The sequence below is a fragment of the Cheilinus undulatus genome, linkage group 3 (assembly GCF_018320785.1).
Source record: "Cheilinus undulatus linkage group 3, ASM1832078v1, whole genome shotgun sequence".
NCBI classification, from domain to species: Eukaryota; Metazoa; Chordata; class Actinopteri; order Labriformes; family Labridae; genus Cheilinus; species Cheilinus undulatus.
In genome coordinates this window covers 9,848,190-9,868,266 of record NC_054867.1, presented here as the reverse complement: position 1 = coordinate 9,868,266, position 20,077 = coordinate 9,848,190, and the positions used below count along the sequence as shown (strand labels likewise).

At 39.7% G+C, this 20,077-nt stretch overlaps 2 protein-coding genes and 1 non-coding gene across 9 annotated transcripts; all 3 read right to left on the bottom strand.

Annotated features, from left to right (window-relative positions):
- Positions 1-1,282: 1,282 nt before the first annotated feature.
- LOC121507049 (zinc finger protein 583-like) lies at positions 1,283-5,070 on the bottom strand. Of its 2 annotated transcripts, none has more exons than XM_041783189.1 (2): positions 4,778-5,070; positions 1,283-2,192 (listed from the first exon to the last, which is right to left on the bottom strand). In XM_041783189.1, the coding sequence occupies exons 1-2, from the start codon at positions 4,995-4,997 to the stop codon at positions 1,402-1,404; spliced, it is 1,011 nt and encodes a 336-aa protein (XP_041639123.1). In that variant the 5' UTR covers positions 4,998-5,070; the 3' UTR covers positions 1,283-1,401. The 2 variants fall into 2 exon arrangements, with proteins under 2 accessions (XP_041639123.1, XP_041639125.1); XM_041783191.1 differs by having other exon boundaries at positions 4,811-5,070.
- A 3,020-nt stretch (positions 5,071-8,090) lies between these two features.
- zc3h11a (zinc finger CCCH-type containing 11A) lies at positions 8,091-20,077 on the bottom strand. Of its 6 annotated transcripts, XM_041782252.1 has the most exons (18): positions 19,974-20,053; positions 19,482-19,522; positions 18,373-18,444; positions 17,086-17,232; positions 16,871-16,990; positions 16,159-16,282; positions 15,890-16,075; positions 15,733-15,798; positions 15,424-15,597; positions 13,687-13,764; positions 13,478-13,576; positions 13,293-13,355; positions 12,669-13,199; positions 12,129-12,205; positions 10,545-11,103; positions 10,213-10,385; positions 9,796-10,007; positions 8,091-9,228 (listed from the first exon to the last, which is right to left on the bottom strand). In XM_041782252.1, the coding sequence occupies exons 4-18, from the start codon at positions 17,137-17,139 to the stop codon at positions 9,009-9,011; spliced, it is 2,736 nt and encodes a 911-aa protein (XP_041638186.1). In that variant the 5' UTR covers positions 17,140-17,232; positions 18,373-18,444; positions 19,482-19,522; positions 19,974-20,053; the 3' UTR covers positions 8,091-9,008. The 6 variants fall into 6 exon arrangements, with proteins under 6 accessions (XP_041638186.1, XP_041638169.1, XP_041638192.1 ...); XM_041782235.1 differs by having other exon boundaries at positions 18,373-19,522; positions 19,974-20,077; XM_041782258.1 differs by lacking the exon at positions 19,482-19,522 and having other exon boundaries at positions 19,974-20,050.
- LOC121507588 lies at positions 16,703-16,821 on the bottom strand. Its single transcript, XR_005991738.1, has one exon. It is a non-coding gene; the product is annotated as a small nucleolar RNA SNORA26 (small nucleolar RNA).

The window sequence follows — 20,077 nt, the reverse complement described above, 5'->3', positions numbered from 1 at the left end:
CTGAACCAGTGAGAGAATAAAGGTTCAGACACCTTTGCAATTTGAGCTTTTCCACAATATTATAGTTTTGAGTGTGGATTTTTGTTTTTCACGAGCTGTAAGCCATAATCATCAAGACTGAAATATTCCACTTTGTATGAGATAAATCTGCGATAGTTTAACTTTCTGAAGTTACAGGAAAGTAAGAACTTTTACATGATATTTTCATCCCTCAAACACCCAAATGTAAGACTATTTTCATTATTCTATAACTTGAATGTTTTCTTTATTGTGCATTTTTCCCTCTTGTGGCCTGATTTTCATCCACACAGTCATTTTTCATCAATTGACACTTCTGCTGAGGATTGAATTAAAGACGGCACAGGGAGAAGAGTGGATAAATTACCTGCATTTCTTTTAAAGACAATAAAGCGTTAAGTCTTACCTTGCCTTCTGCTGTTTTCATCTGGCACCACAGACTGATGATGGTATCAAATTAAAAGCAAAAATTTGTCTAGGTCTAGATTTTTACATGTATTCTAGCCATGTTGTGCCACTTTCTGTTCCTTTTAAATAAATTTAAACACTGATTGTCTTACGCTTAAAATTAGTTGAATAATGTGTATCTTTAGAAAATCCTTATTTTTTAAAGACTGTAACAGGACATGTTTTGTCTGCCATGATGGACTCAACATATTCATCACTGATTGCTGTAGAAACACCATTTTTGGAGGCGTGAACTTCTACTGGAGGCAGCTCTATCTCATTGGTGTTTACTGGTGACAGGCTACCATTTTTCTGCCATCAGCTGTGCATTCTACCGCGCAATCTCCCCCTCTTTATCTCGAATATGGTCTACGTTGAGAAAACAATAGAAAAGGGTGCTTTGTGGATTAAACAAAAAGTTTGATTGAGGTACTCTTTGGAAATGAGTTTTATAAGGTTAATGAAAAAATGAGAAAACTCCAAGGCACTTTCTTCTAACTTTAATATGCCTTTACTTTCATGTCATGGTCACATATTGATCTTAAAAACACACTTTTTTAAGGTCTATATGTGACCGTGCCATTAAAATAAAGGCATTTTAATGTTTAAAGAGAGTATCTTGGAGTTATTCATGTTTATTCAGTCTATTTTCAGTTTGTTTTCATTGAGGGGTGAGGATGTTGGAGAAGCAGCGAATCACCCCCATGATTCCTCTCTACCCGAAGCATTATCTTTTGTTATCGCTTTGATTGAGAGCCCCCTTGTGGCAGAATGGATGCATTTAAGGGCCTCAAACTCAAGCAGCAGAGAGAAAATGTTGAAGTACCACACTTTATTGCACAACATTCAACAGACACAGTCAAACACAGAACTGTACACTGTTTGAACCTGACATTTTAAATATTCTGAGTTTACACATTGTCAGGCCGGTGTGCTTTATTTGGAGTGCAGTGCTCGGTTCCAGCCCGCCCTCTCTCTGGTGTGGAGCCTGAAGTGCGTGTTGAGGTGGGCCGACTGGTTGAAGCATTTCCCGCAGACGTGGCAGCTGAAAGGTTTCTCCCCCGTGTGGATGCGGTGGTGTCGCTTCAGCATGCTGACCGTGGTGAAGCTCTTCCTGCACACCGCACAGCTGTACGGTTTCTCCTTGGTGTGCCAGCGCATGTGCACCTCCAGCTGACAGGCGAAGCTGAAACCTTTCCCACACTCTTTGCAGCTGTGCCACCTCTGCACGCTCTGGCTCGGGTGAGAGGAGCGAGGCGGAGGCGGCTTCATGGATCTCACGTTCTTTATCTGCAGTATGTGTGAGCTCTGTTTCCCATTGGAGCGAAGTAACCCTCTCACCTGCTGCTCTGTTTTCTGAGTGCGGTGACTCTTTGCCATGCTCTCAGCTGCTCTGCAGTTTGAATAAACAGTCACAGGAGAAGGTAAGCTGTGTACTGGCTGCTGTTTTCTGCTGTCTTCCTCTGCTTTAACCTCCTGGGATGTCACTGGAGGAGGAGAAACACTAACTCTGCTACATACAGTCTGGGCTGGCGGAGTCTCTGATCTTTGCAGTGGCTCGATGTGACTACAGTTTCCTTCCTCTGAGTCTCTCTCTGCTTGTGAACAATCTGTCTGCAGGTTTCTGAGTTTTGGCTCTTCTTTAATTTGTGGCAGCAGCTCCAGGCTGCTTCTCCGCTCAGGCTCACATGGCTGAATGTCCTCTGGAGGATGGATGGAGTGAGGCTCTGAAAGGTCGCAAACATCACAATCATGACAGGTGTATTTACGTAAACATACAGTAATTAAGTGTTTTCTTATGAATAAACAAAGAGGAACTATGAGAGATTTTTGTTGTATTCTACCAGGTGAACTTCCCTCTATTTTCTCAATGTTTCAAATAAACTCCATGGAAAAATTTGCTGATTCACCCTGGATTCTCAGTCAACCAACAAACACAGGTTATAGACTTTAAGGAGTGATATCAGGTCTAAAATTCACTGATGTTTTATTTTGAATTTAACACACATTTTTAGCATGTATATTCTGATACGGACATTGTATGCGCTTCAGTGTAGTCCTAAATATATCTAAATCACATTAGAGAACAATACTGTTGCTTTGAAGAGTCTTCAGGGTTTCCCTCAGAATAAAGCTGCACCTGTATGGTGGAGGTGGCAGGGAAAAAGTGTTAATTTTATCAACTAAAACTATAACTAAAAATGTTAGTGGACACCCTTTAATTCCATGAGGAAGACTAGACTAAGACTGGCTAAAAACAGTTCTTTGGTGATAAAAACTCTGACAAAAAGTAAGTTTAGTTCTATGGTAAAGAGACTAAAACAAAACCAAGATTTTACAGTTGCAATCAAAATGAGTCAACCCCCATTGCAAATCAGGTTTATTGTAAAAAATTACTGTCTTTCACCTGTTTGCAATGAACAAATCAAACAAAAGGAATAGAAACAGCTAATCCTTCAAGTGGTTTCCCCATATCTAACTTAAAATGCAACTTTATTGACTTCTCCAGCCCCAAAATTGTTCAACCTCTGTACAGAATCCCTCATAACAGCTCAAATATGCAAACCCAGTGTTAGTTCAAGAACACCTGATGCAATTAATCAAGGGCTTCATTAGTGTCACCAGGTTTGCTTGAGCTGAAACACACGAAATACCTGAATTGTGAGGAGTTTGTTGAGCATCACATTTGCCTGCATGTTAGAAATATGGCAAAGTCAAAAGAATAGTCCAAAAAGTTCAGAGAAGAGATCATTGCCCTTCACAAACAAGAAACAGGATACAAAACGATAGCAAAGTCAGCGAATGTTCATAGAGACACTATCTGAAGTATTGTTTGCAAGTTCAGAGTTACAGGAACTGTGGTTTCACTACCCGCACAGGGCAGAAAAGGAAGTTATCAGTGGCTGCAACCAGATATCCGTGAAGGCAGGTTGTGAAAAACCTTCGAGTGACTGCAGAAGACCTCCAGCAAAACTTTGTGGCAACAGAAACTGAAGTTTCAGTAAGTACAGTAAGACGCATACTGAGCGTAGACAGTTTCCATGCCAGAACTCCAATTTTGAGACAGGAGAAGTCAGTGTAAGTTGCATTTTAGGTTGAATTTGGGGAAACCACTTGAAGCATTTGTTGTGTTTGAGCTATTTCAGTTGCTTTTGTTTGATTTGTTCATTGCAAAGAGCAGAAAGTCTGTAAATTTTCACAACAAACCTGATTTGCAATAGGGGTTGGATAATTCTGATTGCAACTGTAGCACTAGCCAGTAGATGTTCAAGATCTGTATATTACATATGCATGTGTGGAAAACACTGGACGTCTATTGCAGCATCAAATGCTAAAAAGTGTGCCAGACAAATGCTTTGTACATATCTCACTACTCATATGCTGAGGGAAAATACTAAGATTTTAGAGAGAGTGAAACATTAAAAATGTTAAAAACTTCACTGGGAACAAAATGACTTAACCAAAGGAAGTTTGATCATCAAAAATCATAATAATTGTTTCGTTAATGAGATTTGTTTGCAGTTACAAAAAAAACACTCTAGTTAGTAATCATGTGTTTGTGAACATTTTTGGTTGACAATCTTCAAACTGATGCATGATGCAACCTCCAAATATACTCACAGAATATAAATTAGAATATAAATCCAATACCAAAGCATGAAAACTGTGTAAATGTGCATAAAGTGTAATAGGGCTCAGTCCATGTTGCACACCTACATAATACAATATTAGAGGCAAATCAATCAATTACAGTATGCAGTTATGTAACAAATATGATGAGAAAACGGTAATGTGGACAAATATTGCTTAATTTACATGTAATTTTAAAACAGAAATATATTATGTTATTTTGAAAGTGGCTGATAAAATAAAGTGAGAGCTATTCGCTGTAAATCCCTTGTTTATCAATGATACATTTGTTGGTCTAATGCCGGTGTTTTGGTCAAAGGAGTGACCGTGTTAACTGGTGACTGTCAGCTGAATGCGTCAGTGGTTGCAGACGTACTGTCACGACGAATGCCTCATCGTTTCGTTTTTCTTAAAAAAGCCAACCCATGCGTATCAAATGACAAAAACTAAAGAATGATGCATTTGTGAGGACTCTCAAAAACCACACTCTTTGGCTGGCAGAGCCCAGATAGCACGGTAACTCGTTAAACCGTTACACCTGTCCATTTAACAGAAGGCACAGACTGACTTTACCCTTGTAAGTCATTGGAGACTATCAAACCATACACAGGCCCAGTTAAAACGTATTAATGTTGACTAAGGTTTAATGCTACATTGGTAACATGAAGTAAACGGATCATACCACTGACAGCCGCCGCAGCCTCACAGTCCTCACCTGGCTGCAGAAGGAGCCGCTGGACGGCGACGTTGAGGAGCCGTTTGAGCCGCTCGTTCTCCTCCTTTGACCGGAGGATTTCGCTCTGATACTCGGCCACTGTATCTTTAACGGCGCGAAAAATCTCCTGTGCCGCTGCGGTCAGCCTGTCGTTTAGAAACACGTTCAACAGCTCCAGTTTGGTCATGTTTTCTGCTGCTGCTGTCTCCAGAGGCGGAACGTCCTTCTGTTTACATCCACCAACCCGGAAGTACAAGCGTACCGGCTGCTGCTCAAAGACAGTACGTAGGGGACGGTTAGTCTTTACCGACACCTGCTGGACGGGAGACTGGTGAGTTCATTTCACAGTAGTTACTAAAACATTAAATGATTCCATTTTGACTAATCATTAAAGGTTAAACTACTATCATCAAAAGCCCGCAATTCTATAATATTGGTTTTAAAAATTAAGTCTTTTTGTGGTGGTGTTTGCTTAACAACCACCCAAGAAGGCAAGAACACTTTAGTCTGTCTTCTACCTCCTACTTCTAGTCCAGTGGTTCTCAAGAGGTGGGTCAGGACCCAAAAGTGAGATGTAGAGCTCCTTCCACTGGATCACAAGTATGTAGTTGGAGAAAAAAAATGCGATATATCTGTAGGCTTTTATGGATGGAAAACCTAAGCAATCATACACTATACAGACAAAAGTATTCAGCTACCTGATCATTACACCAATAGGGACTGTTGGTATTCAAATACAGGTACTTTAATAAAGAATTGGTCCCCCTTTTGTAAATATAACAGCCTCCACTATTCTTGGAAGGCTTTCCACAAGATTTTGGAGAGTTTCTGTGGGAATTTGTGCCCATTCACTCTGTAGAGCATTTATATGAGGTCAGGCACTGATGTTGGACAAGAAGTCCTGGCTCGCTATCTCTGTTCCAGTTCATCCTACAGGTGCTCAGTGGGGTTAAGGTCAGGGTTCTGTGCAAACCAGTCAAGTTCTTCCACACCAAATTCATCAAACCATCAAACCATAATCAGTTTTTTGCATTTGTGATGTTCAAAATGAAAATAATTAAATTCTACATAAATATATAATGCTGGATTTACTTAAAAAAAAACATACACACACACACAAACTATGTTAAGTTTTACTCAATATATTCAGATATTCAGTTTTGCTGATGCATTATTTGTCCAAAATGCACACTTGTTTTTATGATGAACAATTTATTCTAATTTGTTTAAGTAAATATCAATTAGTTCCAATTTTGTGCATGTAAGGATGGGAATAACTGTCATCTTTCAAATTAGGTTGTAACACAAAACTTGAGCAGGCTGCACTGAGTTCCACAGATGTATCTGACCGTTTCTGTATCACTAAAACTAGTTAACCTGTTCTCAGAAGGGAAGAATACCAACAGGTTACCATGACTCAGTCCTAGAAGAGCAACAGCCACAGAATAACAATTTAAACAACATTGTTAACAGCTTAGTCTACGGTATATTAAAAATGGCCATGCTATGCCTATATGCACAGTCCCCTCCAAAAGTACTGGAACAGTGGGCCCAATTCCTTTATTTTTGCTCTAGACAAAAAACATTTGGGTTTTTCATCAAAAGATGTATACCAGACAATAGATCAACATTTCAGCTTTGATTTCCATGTATTTACGTATTGATCTGAATCATAACTTCGGACATAGCATTACTTGTAATGGAACAAATTTTTAGGTGAGCAAAAGTATTGTAGTGAACAAGACTTAATATTTAGTTGTAAATCCTTTATTTACAATACCTGCATCAAGCCTGTGACCCAGACATCACCAAACTTTAGCATTCTTCTTTTTTGATGCTTTTCCAGGCTTTCACCACAGCCTCTTTCAGTTGTTTGTTTGGGGGGATACACCTTTCAGTCTCCTCTTTAGCAGGCTAAATGCATGCTCTCCAGGGTTAAAGTCTGGAGATTGACTTGGCCAGTCTAAAACCTTCCACGTCCTGCCTCTGATGAACTCCTTTGTTGTTTTGACAGTGTGTTTTGGGTCATTATCTTGCTGCATGATGAAGGATCTCCCATTCAGTTGGTTGAATCTTTCTTTAAATTGGCAGATAAAAATGTTTCTGTAGACTTCTGAGTTTATTTAGCTGCGGCCATCATTTGTTTCATCATCAATGAAGATTAATGAGCCCGTCCCAGAAGGAGTCATGCAAGCCAAACCATGACATCACCTCCACTGTGTTTCACAGATGAGCTTGTATGTTTGGGATTATGAGCAGATCCTTTCTTTCTACACACTCCATCACTTTGGTTCTGTCTTTTTGGCAAATTCCAGCCTGGCCTTCCTGTTCTTCTTGCTAATGAGTGGTTTGCATCTTCTGGTGTAGCCTCTGTACTTTTGTTCATGAAGTCTTCTGTGAACAGTAGATGGTGATACCTTCATTCCTGCCCTCTAGAGGTTGTTGCTGATGTCATTAACAGTTGTTTAAGGGTCTTTCTTTACAGCTCTCACAATGTTTCTGTCGTCAACTGCTGCAGTTTTCCTTGGTCTACCCGTTCAATATCTGTTACTGAGTACACCAGTGGTTTCTGTCTTCTTCAGGACATTCCAGATGGTTGTACTGGCTATGGCCAATGTTTGTGCAGTGGCTCTGATTGATTTTCCATCTTCTCTCAGCTTCACAATTGCTTTTCGCCCATATACAGCTCTCTGGTTTTCATGTTGGTTACCCCTCCAATTAGAAATGCAGTCCGCACAGGCAAAACCCAAATCTGAAACTGAGTGAAGACATTCAGCACTATCCATTTTGTAATTAATGTAATAGGACACACCTGGGCAACAAAACACACCTATCAGTCACACTCCAATACTTTTGCTCACATGAAAAACGGGTGGGTTCAAAGAAAGAGTGCTAACTCCAAAGTGGTGTATTGGATCAAAACGTAAACCTGGAAATAAGAGCTGAAATGTTGATCTATTGTCTCACAATCATCTTTTAATGTCAAACCCAAATGTTTTTAGTCCACAGCAAAAAGGAAGGAATTTGGCCCACCGTTCCAATACTTTTGGAGGGGACTGTATATTCTGCCTAAGATCCTCATGATATTAAGGTTCAGTTTTTTTAACTTCTATTGTGATACACAAGGAGTTTTTGAACTTAGTAATTCCCTGCTACTGGCTAATGCTATACGAGGATACTTGGCATGGCAAAGTTTCCAACATTACTCTATTTTCTAGGTGATTTCATTTGAGCTCTATGAGTGAGCTTTAATTAAAGTAATCAATCAGTGATCCTGCTGGTCATTAAAAGTATTCTTTATTTACATCATTGTTTTTACATTTCACTTTGAGTCATAAGGTTTTGGGAAAGGGTCAGGACAAAGCAAATACATTACGTCCAAAAAACAAGTCGATCTTTTCTCAGACCACACTTGTGAAACAGATAACAGAGAGTATAAAAAGACAAGTGAAGACAGCGCAGTCTGAATTGAAGTAACAGTGCTTGTTAATCATAGAAAGATCAGAAACAGTCCCTGAGGTGTTTGTTAACAAAGACCGGTTTGTTTCAAAGTATGTCCGTTGAATAAAAGAACTGATTCAAAAAATAAACATTTCAGTCAAACATTATAAAAACCACTAGAGGACAGAGACATTTATAAACCACATACACCTCGTCGGTAAGACCATCTAAACATGAAACAGGGGATGAAATTCAAACGGAAATCACAACTCTGACAGGTTGTGACCTGAGCTTCAAGAGGCTCATCAATTTAAAAATCATAATCTTAGAAACAGCCAAGCAGTCTTGTCCAATCACAGATACATAAAACACAAACGGGTGGGGGCAGGTTACTGCAAGTGCAGCAGTATTCATTTCTGTATTTAGCTAGCTCTTCCCTTTGCATACACAGTATACACATTTAACTTCTCTCTGTCACTACACATTCGTCATTCCCAACGTTTTTCATCTTTAAACTAAGGAGGATATTCACAACATCTCCATTAGTGCTTTTTTATACTTTTCTCAGAACCTGATAAGTTTGAAAGTGATCATGAACCAACATTATCTAAGAAAAATAAACTCCCTGCAGGATAACTCCCACCAGATGATCACATTAGAGGGAAATAAAAAGGAGAGAAGATGACTTAACTGAAAAACATGAACAAATAAGAAAGTCTTTTAAAATACAAAGTTCTGATTGTCTTCAACAGATTCCTCAGCTGTCGATCATTTCTGACAGTTCCTGCAGCAGGTCATCCTCTCCGATCTCAGGGTCCACTTCCTCCCCCAGTTGGTCGTCAGTGAACTCGCTGATCAGCTCGTCGAAGTCGTCCAGCGCAGAGGTGGAGGCAGCAGCTGTAGATGTAGCTGCAGCACGTGATGCAGCTGCACTCGGCCTCCGGGACTTTGGCTGGGTGGGACTTTTCAGGACTGGGCTGAAATGTAAAAAAAGGATGGTTAATATTAACGCAACAGACAATGCTGCATTCATGTCATATAGAAAAAGAATCCTAGCAATATTCCAAGGGAGCCTGGAACTTCAGTGACTTTCCTGGGTCTTTAAAGATTAAATCCACACCAGTAAATCAAACACTGAATGTCTTATTATCTATTTCTAATCCATTTCCAATTGCTTCTGCTGCTAGCTTTGAATGCTAACTGCCATATTGTATCTCAGAATGCTTTGGGATGGGCTGACAATCAACAAGGTGTCATTCTTTGACAACTCATGGTGGAGACAGCCTGAATAACTCATAATAAAGAGAACTAACTAACTTCAAAATAGCAATGGCAATGATTTACACATCAAACTGAAAACATTCATCCAAAAGATCACATATCCACTTTTTTTAACAGCCTACGTTCTAAATCTACCAGATTATACAGCCAGAAATTCCATTTTTTTGTTGCATAAATGTATCTGATATATCCAGTTAAGTTTGACTGTACTGGTGTTAAAGTGTTTGTTTTAATCACAAGTTTAATGCTCTGAGGGCCTTTACCTTTGTGGGACTGTGCTGGCCTCTCTGGCAGCAGGAACACTGATTGCAGCAACACTTTGCTTTGCTTTTTTGCTTTGACTCTTTCTGAAAACAGGAACTGTCTGTAGCTCTTCTGTAAGTGAGCTGGAGCTGCAGCTGGAGTCCAGCAGGGTGCTGGGACTATCGGGAACAGCAGAGTTCTGTAGGGCCTCTGCACTGGAGGATGGGGACACCTGACAATGAAAAGACACCAGAGGTCATTAACAGCACTAGAATCATTATCACACATTGCTTTCTTTTATTAATTTGAGGTTAAACTCCAACTAATCTGATTCTATACAAAACTTTAAAACATACTGGATATACCCCAGACTACTATTATATCTCTAAGTGTTGGTTTTATAAAATTACAATCCATGGCTTGACATGCAAACCAACCTGTTTGTCTTGACTCATTGTCTCCTGTAATGGCTCTTCCTGCACCGCGGCAGTGCTGTTCAGAGGTTTCACAGCAGCAATAGCAGACCGCTCCATTGCTTTCCTCTTCTGGCCAGGTTTCACCTGCGCTGCAGGCTTCACCACAGATGGCTTCACGTTCAACTTGGGCCTCACTAAAAGAGAGACAAAGTTTTAATGATCACAGTAGAAGACATTGTGCTCCATATTCAAGGTAATTGTGTTTCCTGCCTTCACAACTGCAGTCTTTTTCTCTAGCTGAATTATGTTTTATGAAATGAAGTTAACAGCTAATATAATTAGAGCTGCAGTACCTCTGGTGTCCGTAGTCTGTTCTGGGTTGGTCTTCTTGGTATTATTCAGTGTTTTCTCAGCAGCAGGGACTTCTGCAGCAGGAGCCTGAAGGGCTGCTCTGGTCTGTTTCGTTGGTGACAGAGTGGCTGGGGTTTTAGTGTTTTTCTCTGGGATCTCCTTGGAGCTGGTGGGACTCTGTGAGCTCGACTCTGCCACTGGCGGAGGAGAGCTCTGTGTCACAGAGACCGAGGTATCGGCAGCTCTTCTTGCACCTGTTGTGCTTTTTGGAGGGGAAGCAGCCTTGGATTTGAAGGGAACGAGCTTACGAACAGGAAGCTTCTGGTTGGAGACAGTGGTGTCAGGAGTTTGGGAGGTGGAGGAGGATGATGATGAGTCGGGTAATTTAAGAGTGACTCTTGTAGGAATCTTCCTCTTCGGGGATTCCTCAGGGATCTGTTTCTGAGAAGGTTCTGCCTCAGACGAGTTCTTGGCCTGTTCTTCCATCTCCTGCTTACGAAGGCGTTTCTCCCGCATTATCTCCTCAAAGGTCTTCACCTTGACACTGTTGGCAGCATTAGTCTACAGAGATAGGGAAAAACTCATCAATTCACAATAAGTTGGATGAGTTTATACATTAAGAGAACATGATCAGAGCCAGATTCATACTTCTATGCTGTAGCTATGTTGTGGCATCTTACACCATTGTGGGTCTTACATATTTGTGTGTCAGTGTGTCTGCATAGCTCTGCAATAACCAGCCTTAACCAGCAGTAGGGCTGAATGATTTTGGAAAATAATCTTATTGCGATTTTTTCCTCCAATATTGTGATTTGATATGTGATAATTCATTAACTTTCATTCATTCCTAAACAAGGGCTGAAGAGTTATTTATCTAATTCTGACAATTTTGACTTATTTTGCAAATTGGATATGAATTGTTGCATTGAAGGGTTTTTGTCATTCTCATATTTAACAAGAAAAAAATACAAAAATTGAGGTAGGATTTTTTTTGTAGACTGTTGTAAAAATGGCACTTGAATGATTGCATATGTCATGCATGACATCTCTGCTGCAAAAAAAAAGTTTAACACTGGTATTATGGCACAAATTTCAGGTCAAAGAAATTCTGCACCTTCTGCGATTTGAAAATTGCTGAAGGCCATACTGCGATTTAATCTAATTTTCAATTAATTGCCCAGCCCTAGACAGCAGTGTGATTTCAAGTTAAATCATTTTTTTGGCCCTGCCATGTTCACTGCTTGTTTGTATACAGGAATCCATGGCAACTGAAACCAAGAATATGATTCTTGAGCGAAAAATATTGAGCACCAGGTCAATATACCACAATGGTTGCACCTGTGATGCTTAACGATACCAGTAAGTAGATTTGACCAATTGTTTTAGTGTCTGCAACCATTTTATTTCACTTGGAATCATAACCTGCACTGTTGCAACCTGTAGTTGCACTTTTGAGGAGCTGCAAATTCAGGCTCCTTTACATACAGGGCAAAGATAACCAAAGGTGCTCCAGGGTAGATTTAACACAGAATTATAAACCAAGATATTAATAGCAGTCAATACGGCAGTGTATTATGAGACCTTACCTCAGGATCAGCAATTTGAGGTTTCAGTGGCTTCTCCATCAGGGAAGGAGTCGTCTCTGTAGCAGTGTTACTGCCTGCTGGGTGTAACATAAATACATGTTATCAAGGACACTCAAAAATGTAGGAATTTCTTTTTGGTTTCAACTGACTTTTCTCTGTTTCCTTTTTAAATCTCTTTTTTTATTATGAATTTGCTGTATATTGCATTAATCAAATGCAATATATCTAAATTTTAATCAATACCAGACTACCTAAGCTAAAATACTTTTAACCATCAAAGATAGCACACCAGTAGTCATTAAGTAAAACATGGTGTTTTCATGGGTAACTTGGCCTCAGTGTTTAAGAAATTGTAATAAATTTCTCCCACACACTTGGGCTTATTTCATTTTTTTCTCATTAAATGTGGACTTTGGCAAGTCTTCAATTCAGCTGTGTATCTGATTTTTCAATTAAAAAAAAGTGATTGAGAATACTCTGACTGAATATGTGGCTCTTATTTTTGAGTCAAACACAAAAGCATAAAGAAGTGAATCTTACCTGGAGAAGCAGGTTTCTTTATGCGCAGAAGTTGTGGTTTCTTCGCCTCGCTCTCTTCACTGTCAGAACTCTTCTTGTTGTCAGCCTCAATTGCTTGCTGAGCCTGAAACCTTGCTGCCTTCTCTCTGCGGATCTCCTCTAGGGTCTTCACTCTGACCTCCCCCACATCTGGAGCATCAGGACCAGGTCTGGCTTTGTCATTTTTCTTCCCCAGAGCCTTCTCTGGACAGTTCCTTGCGTTCCTAGGGCTGGAATTCTGCTCCTGTTGCTCCTCCTGCCTCTTCTTCTTGGCTCGGAGGATTTCGGAGAACGTCTTCACCTCACTGATGGAATCCTCTTTGATGGTGATGGCCCGTTTGACACCCTTGTTGGGTTTGTTAATGACGGTTTTTGTAAAGTTGGGTTCTGGAGCAATGACTGACGGGTCATCTTTCTGGTTCTGAGACTTGGCTGCCTTCTCCTGTTTGATCTGCTCCAGGGTTTTGATGAGGAGCTGTTCGGGAGCTTTCGTTGGCTCTGCAACAGTCTCAGCTGTGGGGAAAATTGGGGGGGTTAATGTTTTAATTTTTTTTAAGATGAAATTAAAGAAATGCTCCTTTATCTCATGGTCTTTAGACTACCTACCTTGGTAAGATGGGGAAACAGACCCAGCTGACAACCCAAGCCTCTCCTTAATGGGCTTCAAAGCTGCAGGAACAAACAAAAACAGGTAAAATTATGAACTACATCAAAGTTACTTTCCATTTGGGAGCATATTTTTTAGTCCACCCTGTATCTTATGACTTTGAGAGAAAGGCTCCAGCTCTCACCCTTCTGAGGGGGCATCAAGGGATCTTCTTCTTCCACAACTCTGCCCAGACGCTCAGCCAGACTCCTCTTCATTGGGGCGCCTTCTACGCGTCTCAGGTCTACACCAAAGAAGAGTTAATGTGAGCTTCTCATTGTTACTTCTAGCACTTTAAAACTTATCATTACCTGAGTATGGTAATGTTATGATACTTCTAAAGCGTAAATGTACCTGTGTTGGGCAGCTTTCTTCCGAGCCTTTCAGCTATGCTTCCTCTTGGTCTCACAGTTTCTTCAAAGACAAGTGAGTCTGGTTCAAAAGAGGGTACAAACACTGATTAAGCAAAGTATCATGATTTTCTTTACTCAAATTATAGTACTGCTGTAGTAACTGGGAGTTGTTATGGTACCAGAATCAGAAATGTAATACAATACTGGTTAGAACTGAACAGTATTTATAACTTTTGCAGCTCAGCTGCAACAATACCTGGTTATGTCCTTGTTATATCAATTTTTGATTGTGGACAGCTATTAGAAAGGGAGATGAACACCCTACTAAAACTTAAGTTTTTAGCATTGTGAAAGGCAAAATAAATAAGACTTTCCAAAAAAAAGTTGCTCAAAATGAACTATTTCCTTTGAATTATCTTTAGTAATTGAGGAAATGAGTGTATTCAGTGATTCTGTTCTGTCTGTATTTTATTAATTTGAACTTTTTACAAGATATGCAGTTTCACAGAGCCGGCACAATGGAGAAACATACTGACTACTAGACAGTAACTTCCTAACTTTATGGCTTATTTTGTGGCATTTTAATCAGATTCAGTTCTCTGATTGTTGAAAGGGGCAGTCGCATTGATTATGCATTATGCTCATGCTTCATACCCATGCTTGTGCGTGTGCATGACCAATAGTACCATGCTGAAGCCCACTTCTTGCATCCGAGCAAGAGCTAAGGAAGTGTACTATGCATTCACACAAGTCAAACAAACTGGACGTTAGGGGTCAGCTGTGCTGCACAAAGTACGGATTGCCTAATGTGACTGCACTCTTAAAAGAAAAAGTTTAAGTGATATCTCTGTCTCTCTTCGGCTCTATATCTGTCTGCAACAGACACTTAAATTAACATTTGCATCTTTATGAGATACTAAAGGGACTTAAACCAGTGAATAAAGAGCATGCAGATCTTAAAACAGAGGGAAAGCAGAGATGCACACTGTGGACAGAAGGGAGTGCAACTTCAGCGGCTATTAAATCAAATCCACTTTCATGCAGTAAAGTTCATGCTTCTAAGTTCTTTAGGGTATAACTGCCAGAATACCATCATAGAATAGCGAGCATGTCTCTGACTGTATCCCTCCTTTTTTTTCACAAAGGCGCTTACCTGTTTTATTTACTTTCAGTGTTGACTGCTGCACTCCCTATCATGCGCTTGGCACATTTAGGTTGGATATATATGTTTTTCTTGCAGTTTTGGCACTTGTTGGTACTACTGTTTAATATGATCAGATTTTGTACTTTTTAAAGCATGTGGATGAAAAAGTTACAAAAATTTAGACACCCTCCTTTGTCAAGCTGGAATTAAATATCTCAGCATTCTTTAATGTGAGAATTTGCAGCTTTTCTTTGTCAGTTATGACAACAAAAAGATGTCTTTTATTTTTGAGACTGTTGGGAGGACAAAAGATGCACTTTTAAAACATCACTTTTGGCTCTGGGAGATGGCGAATTAATCCTGAAGGCAGGAAAATCCACAATGAAAATATCTGTTTGTTGACCAAAAATTCTCTTAACTGGACATTTTTGAGGTGAACGTATTGAATAAATACATAAAACTGGCATGAAATATTGAAAGTTAAATGAAGATAGTTGAAAAATGTGTGAGGAATGACACAGAGCTATTTATGAAATTCCCTGAAATGACGACAATCCTAACTATTTCTCTCTCTTTTAAATATATTTCTTTTACCTTGTCTTGGCTCAAAGAGGACCGGGTGAAAAATTGAGCGGATGTTTTCCTTCTCTCCGTTGGTGGAGCTATCAGCACACGGGATTGGGTAACCCACTCTCTTCATGCTGGCCTTCAAGGCCTTCCTCAGCCGGATCTCCTCCAGGGTGCTCACTCCAAAGTTCAGAGAATCACCTGTCAGCACACAAAAATTAAAAAAACAGAAAAGTTACTCCATAAATCTCACACAGGATTTGAGAAGAAGAACAGTTTTGGCTACAAGTCTTAACAGTAATGTTTAAAAGGAATTAATTCTGAACAAACTCTCACCTGATTTTTGTAGTTTCCGAGGAGAAGGGCCAACTTTGCCATCCTCTCCCTCCTCTGAGAATTGGTCTGTAAAACATGAGCACATAACAGGTTAACATCCTCTCACAATGAAGATCGGAGAGACACAGAAATAATTTTCTGCTCAAATCCATCTTACCATCCTCATCCTCATCATCGTCTGCAGGATTGATCACCACTGGTGGGTGTGTAGGACTCGGTACTGGTTCCTGAGCTTCTGTCTTGATGACTCCTCTGAGCTGAGGGTTTGATGCTGCTGTGGGGAGAGGAGCAGGTGGTGGAGGAGCCGGTTCCTCCTGTGGTTGTTCCTCAGTCTTAACTTGAGCTAAAATAGAAACATCATTTATTAGTTCTGTCCTTGAAAGGCAGATGTAAAATGGTCTCAATTTTTAAAAAGGAAACACTCACATTTATCTGGTGGGACAAAAATGCCATCGATGTAGCGTGGCTTTTCATGGAAGAAGGCACAGTGTGGCTTCTGGCAGCCGGCAAGTTGATTCTCCCAGTAACAAGGAATCTCCTTTCTGTTTTTCTGTTTGGATGAACGAAAGAAAGGATGTGAAACAGCATGCAAGGAAGTGACACTCATCATATCTCAATCAGATTCAAGTGCACAAATTTGTCCTAATATATGCTAACATAAATATTCTATATAGCAGGCCTGAAGATGTGTATTGGTTCTCCTGATTTTATATGGTATAGCTATCTGTTAAGGAAACATTCAGGATTATACAATAATGATTTTGGATTGAAATTAAAGATGTTTGTCTGTATTACTTGTAGAAAAGCTTTTCAAGAAGAGCAATCTAAATTTTTTATTTCAGTTTTTGGTTTCTTTAAAGTGACAAATTTCACTACAACTTTTCAGTCTGTTATCATGTGCCTTATGTTTCAAACTTTGTTCACTTTAATGTAACACACTGACTAGTATTATGTTATTTTCTTTACAGTGCATTGTTTCTCCTGACAGGTCCAGAGGCAGGAGTGGTGCTCCTGGCCCAGGTTTACAGGGAGACTTTTTCTACCCTCCGTTAATGGCCATTAAAGACACAAAGAGCCTCAAATGGGCAAAGCTTGAAGGGGATATGTAGTTTTCTTTAAGTAGTTTATTTTTTCTTACTGTGATCTCCATGTGGCGAAACTTGCAGACAGCACGAAAGCAGCGTCCTTCTTGCCAGAGGCTGCAGACGGTCTCATTTCCCATTGCTGCCTCACAGTGTCTGAAGGGGCAGCTGTCTCCCTGCAGGTTTAAGTAAAAAAAGAGTGAGATTCAGCTCGATTTCCTTGTGGTTAGACTGTGTGTCTAGATGAGCTCGAGGCTCAAATTTTGCTTACTTTAGTGCAGGTTGAATAGTAGAAGAAGTAGCAGTCATCTCCATTGTTGTTCATAGTAGTGCTGGTATGAGTCTTCAGTGGCGGAAGTGTTGAGATTTGGTCTTCAAATCCAGCAGCTGGTTCTCTTCACGGCCAACAGGACTCCCCCTGACAACAAAAGGCACAGTAACAAGTCCAAAACAGTTAAATTAACATCTAAACATGTGAGTCTAACACTATGAAAAATGTCAGTAGCCCCCCTCCCCTTTTCTTACACAACAGAATGAATCGCTCACTCATTTTAGATTGTATACAGTATCTCGCTAGGTTTTACACAAGCTATTTAAATTTCAGTTCGGTTTTGTCATCTGGTAAACTAATGTTGCATGTTCTGAGCAGTTGTAAGTGAAAAAAGGAAGCTCTGTCATTTTATGATAGCTCCTAAAAAATAGTTAAAGGGATAGTTATACACACATCCCATAGGTGCAGAGCAATTTAAAAAGAGAAGCAAGAAAAAGTAAATATGCTTGCCCATTTGCTCAATGCCCCAGAAAATGTATTGAATGGGTGCATTTAAAGTTTCTTCAATTTGTTTTTTACAAGTCTATAATTATACAATTTTAACTTAAGGACTATTTTTGGAGTCCCGGTGTGAATTGATCAGAAATCCCTGTACAATATCTGTTTTCAATTTGGTGGAAAAACAAACAAAAAAATCATAAAACAACAGCTAAGAAAAGAAAAAGAGGGAAATGCTTTGTTTAGCACTGTTTAGCAAGGCTGTCACTACAGATTTTTTAAGTTTCAATGAGTTACGGGTAAAATTCAAACAAATTTGCTACCTGCTCCAATAGCATGGCAACAAAAGTAGAAGTCCAAGGCACCTAAATGTTGGGATATTTCGTGTTTTCAACAGTTAAAAATTTCTTTCAAACTCCTGCAAACTATTTAAACTGAAAACATCACTTTGGTTCCAAAATGCTCCCAACATTTTGGGCAATTTAGACAGTGTAAAGCATTTGCCTACAATTTTCAATGGATTTATTCCTCTCAAAAGCACCTTTTAACTGAAATATTTGTCATTTTTTTCAAGGTTTTTTTCCCTTTGACACTACAAATCATTAAAATAACATGGATTTCCTTAAATCATCTTGTTGACAAAAACGTTTTTGGAACAACAATATCAACGACAATTTTTACATTTTGACTTAGAAGGCCAGTGAACTTTTTCACATATTTGTAACTTAAACTAAGAGTCTAGAGGATGCTAACAATCCTGTTGTAGTTTCAGCATCATGCTGCCTTTACCTGAGGTGGCTGAGAAGTTGTCTCCCTCTTGAACGCAGTGCTGGTACGATGTCTTCGTGGTGGTACTGAGTCCTGAAGGAACACTTGATCCATGAGATAAGAGGAAAAGGGGGTTGGGTCGTCCAGAGACACTTGTCTTCCTACGAACTCCCTTTTCTGAGACTCTCTGAGACATCTTTATCTCCGCCATGACTGCTAAGCATTACTGATGGTAGGTGCAATACAGTCCTTAGGGGATTTCTTTATGTGATTTTTCTCCATCATTGAATTAACCAAAGAAAAATGAAATAATGGGACATTAACAGCCAAAGAAGAAAAGGAAAAATCCAAAAATGCTTTAAACGGTGTAGCAAAAAGGGGAGAAACAAAGGGTGGCGAGTGGGGAAAAAATCCTCAGCTTCTTCTTGGACTTGCAGGCACTTTGCACACTTGGTGGCAGGAGAAAAAAAACTAGGCTGGATATTCAGGCCTCTAGGGGTTTTCAGCTGTTGGTTATCAATGCTGAAGAGAAAAACATCTTCTGCCAATGTATTCTCAAAAGTGGGGAAAGCTATCCATATCCAGGGATCCCCCAAAAGGCCCAAGAGGATGGTATAATACCTACAAATCAATCAAAAACACTCCCCAGAGAGCTGAAAAGGGTTATTAGGAGACAGACAGTTGTGCACATACACAAAGGAGACATTTCAACACAGAGGTACAGCAACATGAGAGAAATATGGTTTCCACAATGAGCCTACGACTAACTTAAATGAGATTGTACAGAGACCCGGGCCAGTGGACAAACTCACTTTCAGTTTACTGAAATATCAAACCATCTAAATTTATTGTGAGCCCGCATTTATCCTGGATCAAGGACTAAAAAGTCAGTTTCCGGGCTGGGTTGTTTGTTTACTCCAAATATGGAGGCCTGATTTCGACTCATTTGATCAGACTTAAGAACAATGTTGGCTCTCATCGTACATAAGCACAACAGCAATAACAGATAATCTAAATGTAGCTTCACAAGTTGAAAAGTACATGTCCTCGGTCGTTTGCCATAATGCCAGTTAACGTGAAATGTTATTGTTATATTTAATAATCAGAAATGCCAAAGATCAAAATCTTACGTCAAATGTCACCTCCAAGGTATGATTAAGATCTGGAACAACTGTCAAAACCAAACACAGTTGATAAATTGATCACATACTTACTTTTGAATAACAAAAGCAGCCCCAAAGATAACTGTTATGAACTACGAGCGATCCCGGCAGCGTTAAGGTTAGCGTTAAATGTAGGCAGAGATTAAGAAAAAACGTCAAAATAAACAATTAGAATAGTCTTCAATCTGTTTAGTAAGGTACTGTAGTTGTATTGTTACAATATGCATTATCAAAGCGTGATAATTTCGTATAGACGTGTCTCTTTTAAGCTAACGAACCATTATAGAGGCCTACCTAGAACAACGATCCCTCTCGACCTTAACGTCGAGCTAGCTTTACGTTAATTGTTATTTTGACGGTGTTCGTTTATTATTATCGATGTATTCGCATTGTTATACATCGAAGCTACGATATAAAAGTGTAATGTGGTGTGTAAACGGTAAATGTAGTGGTCATTACCAGTTTCGAGTTAAAAAAGACTTTTTAAAAAGTAGGAAAAACACGTCCCAGGGTCGTAGTCCGCTGTAGCCGCACTTTGACTAAAGCAAAATGGCGGCGGCGAG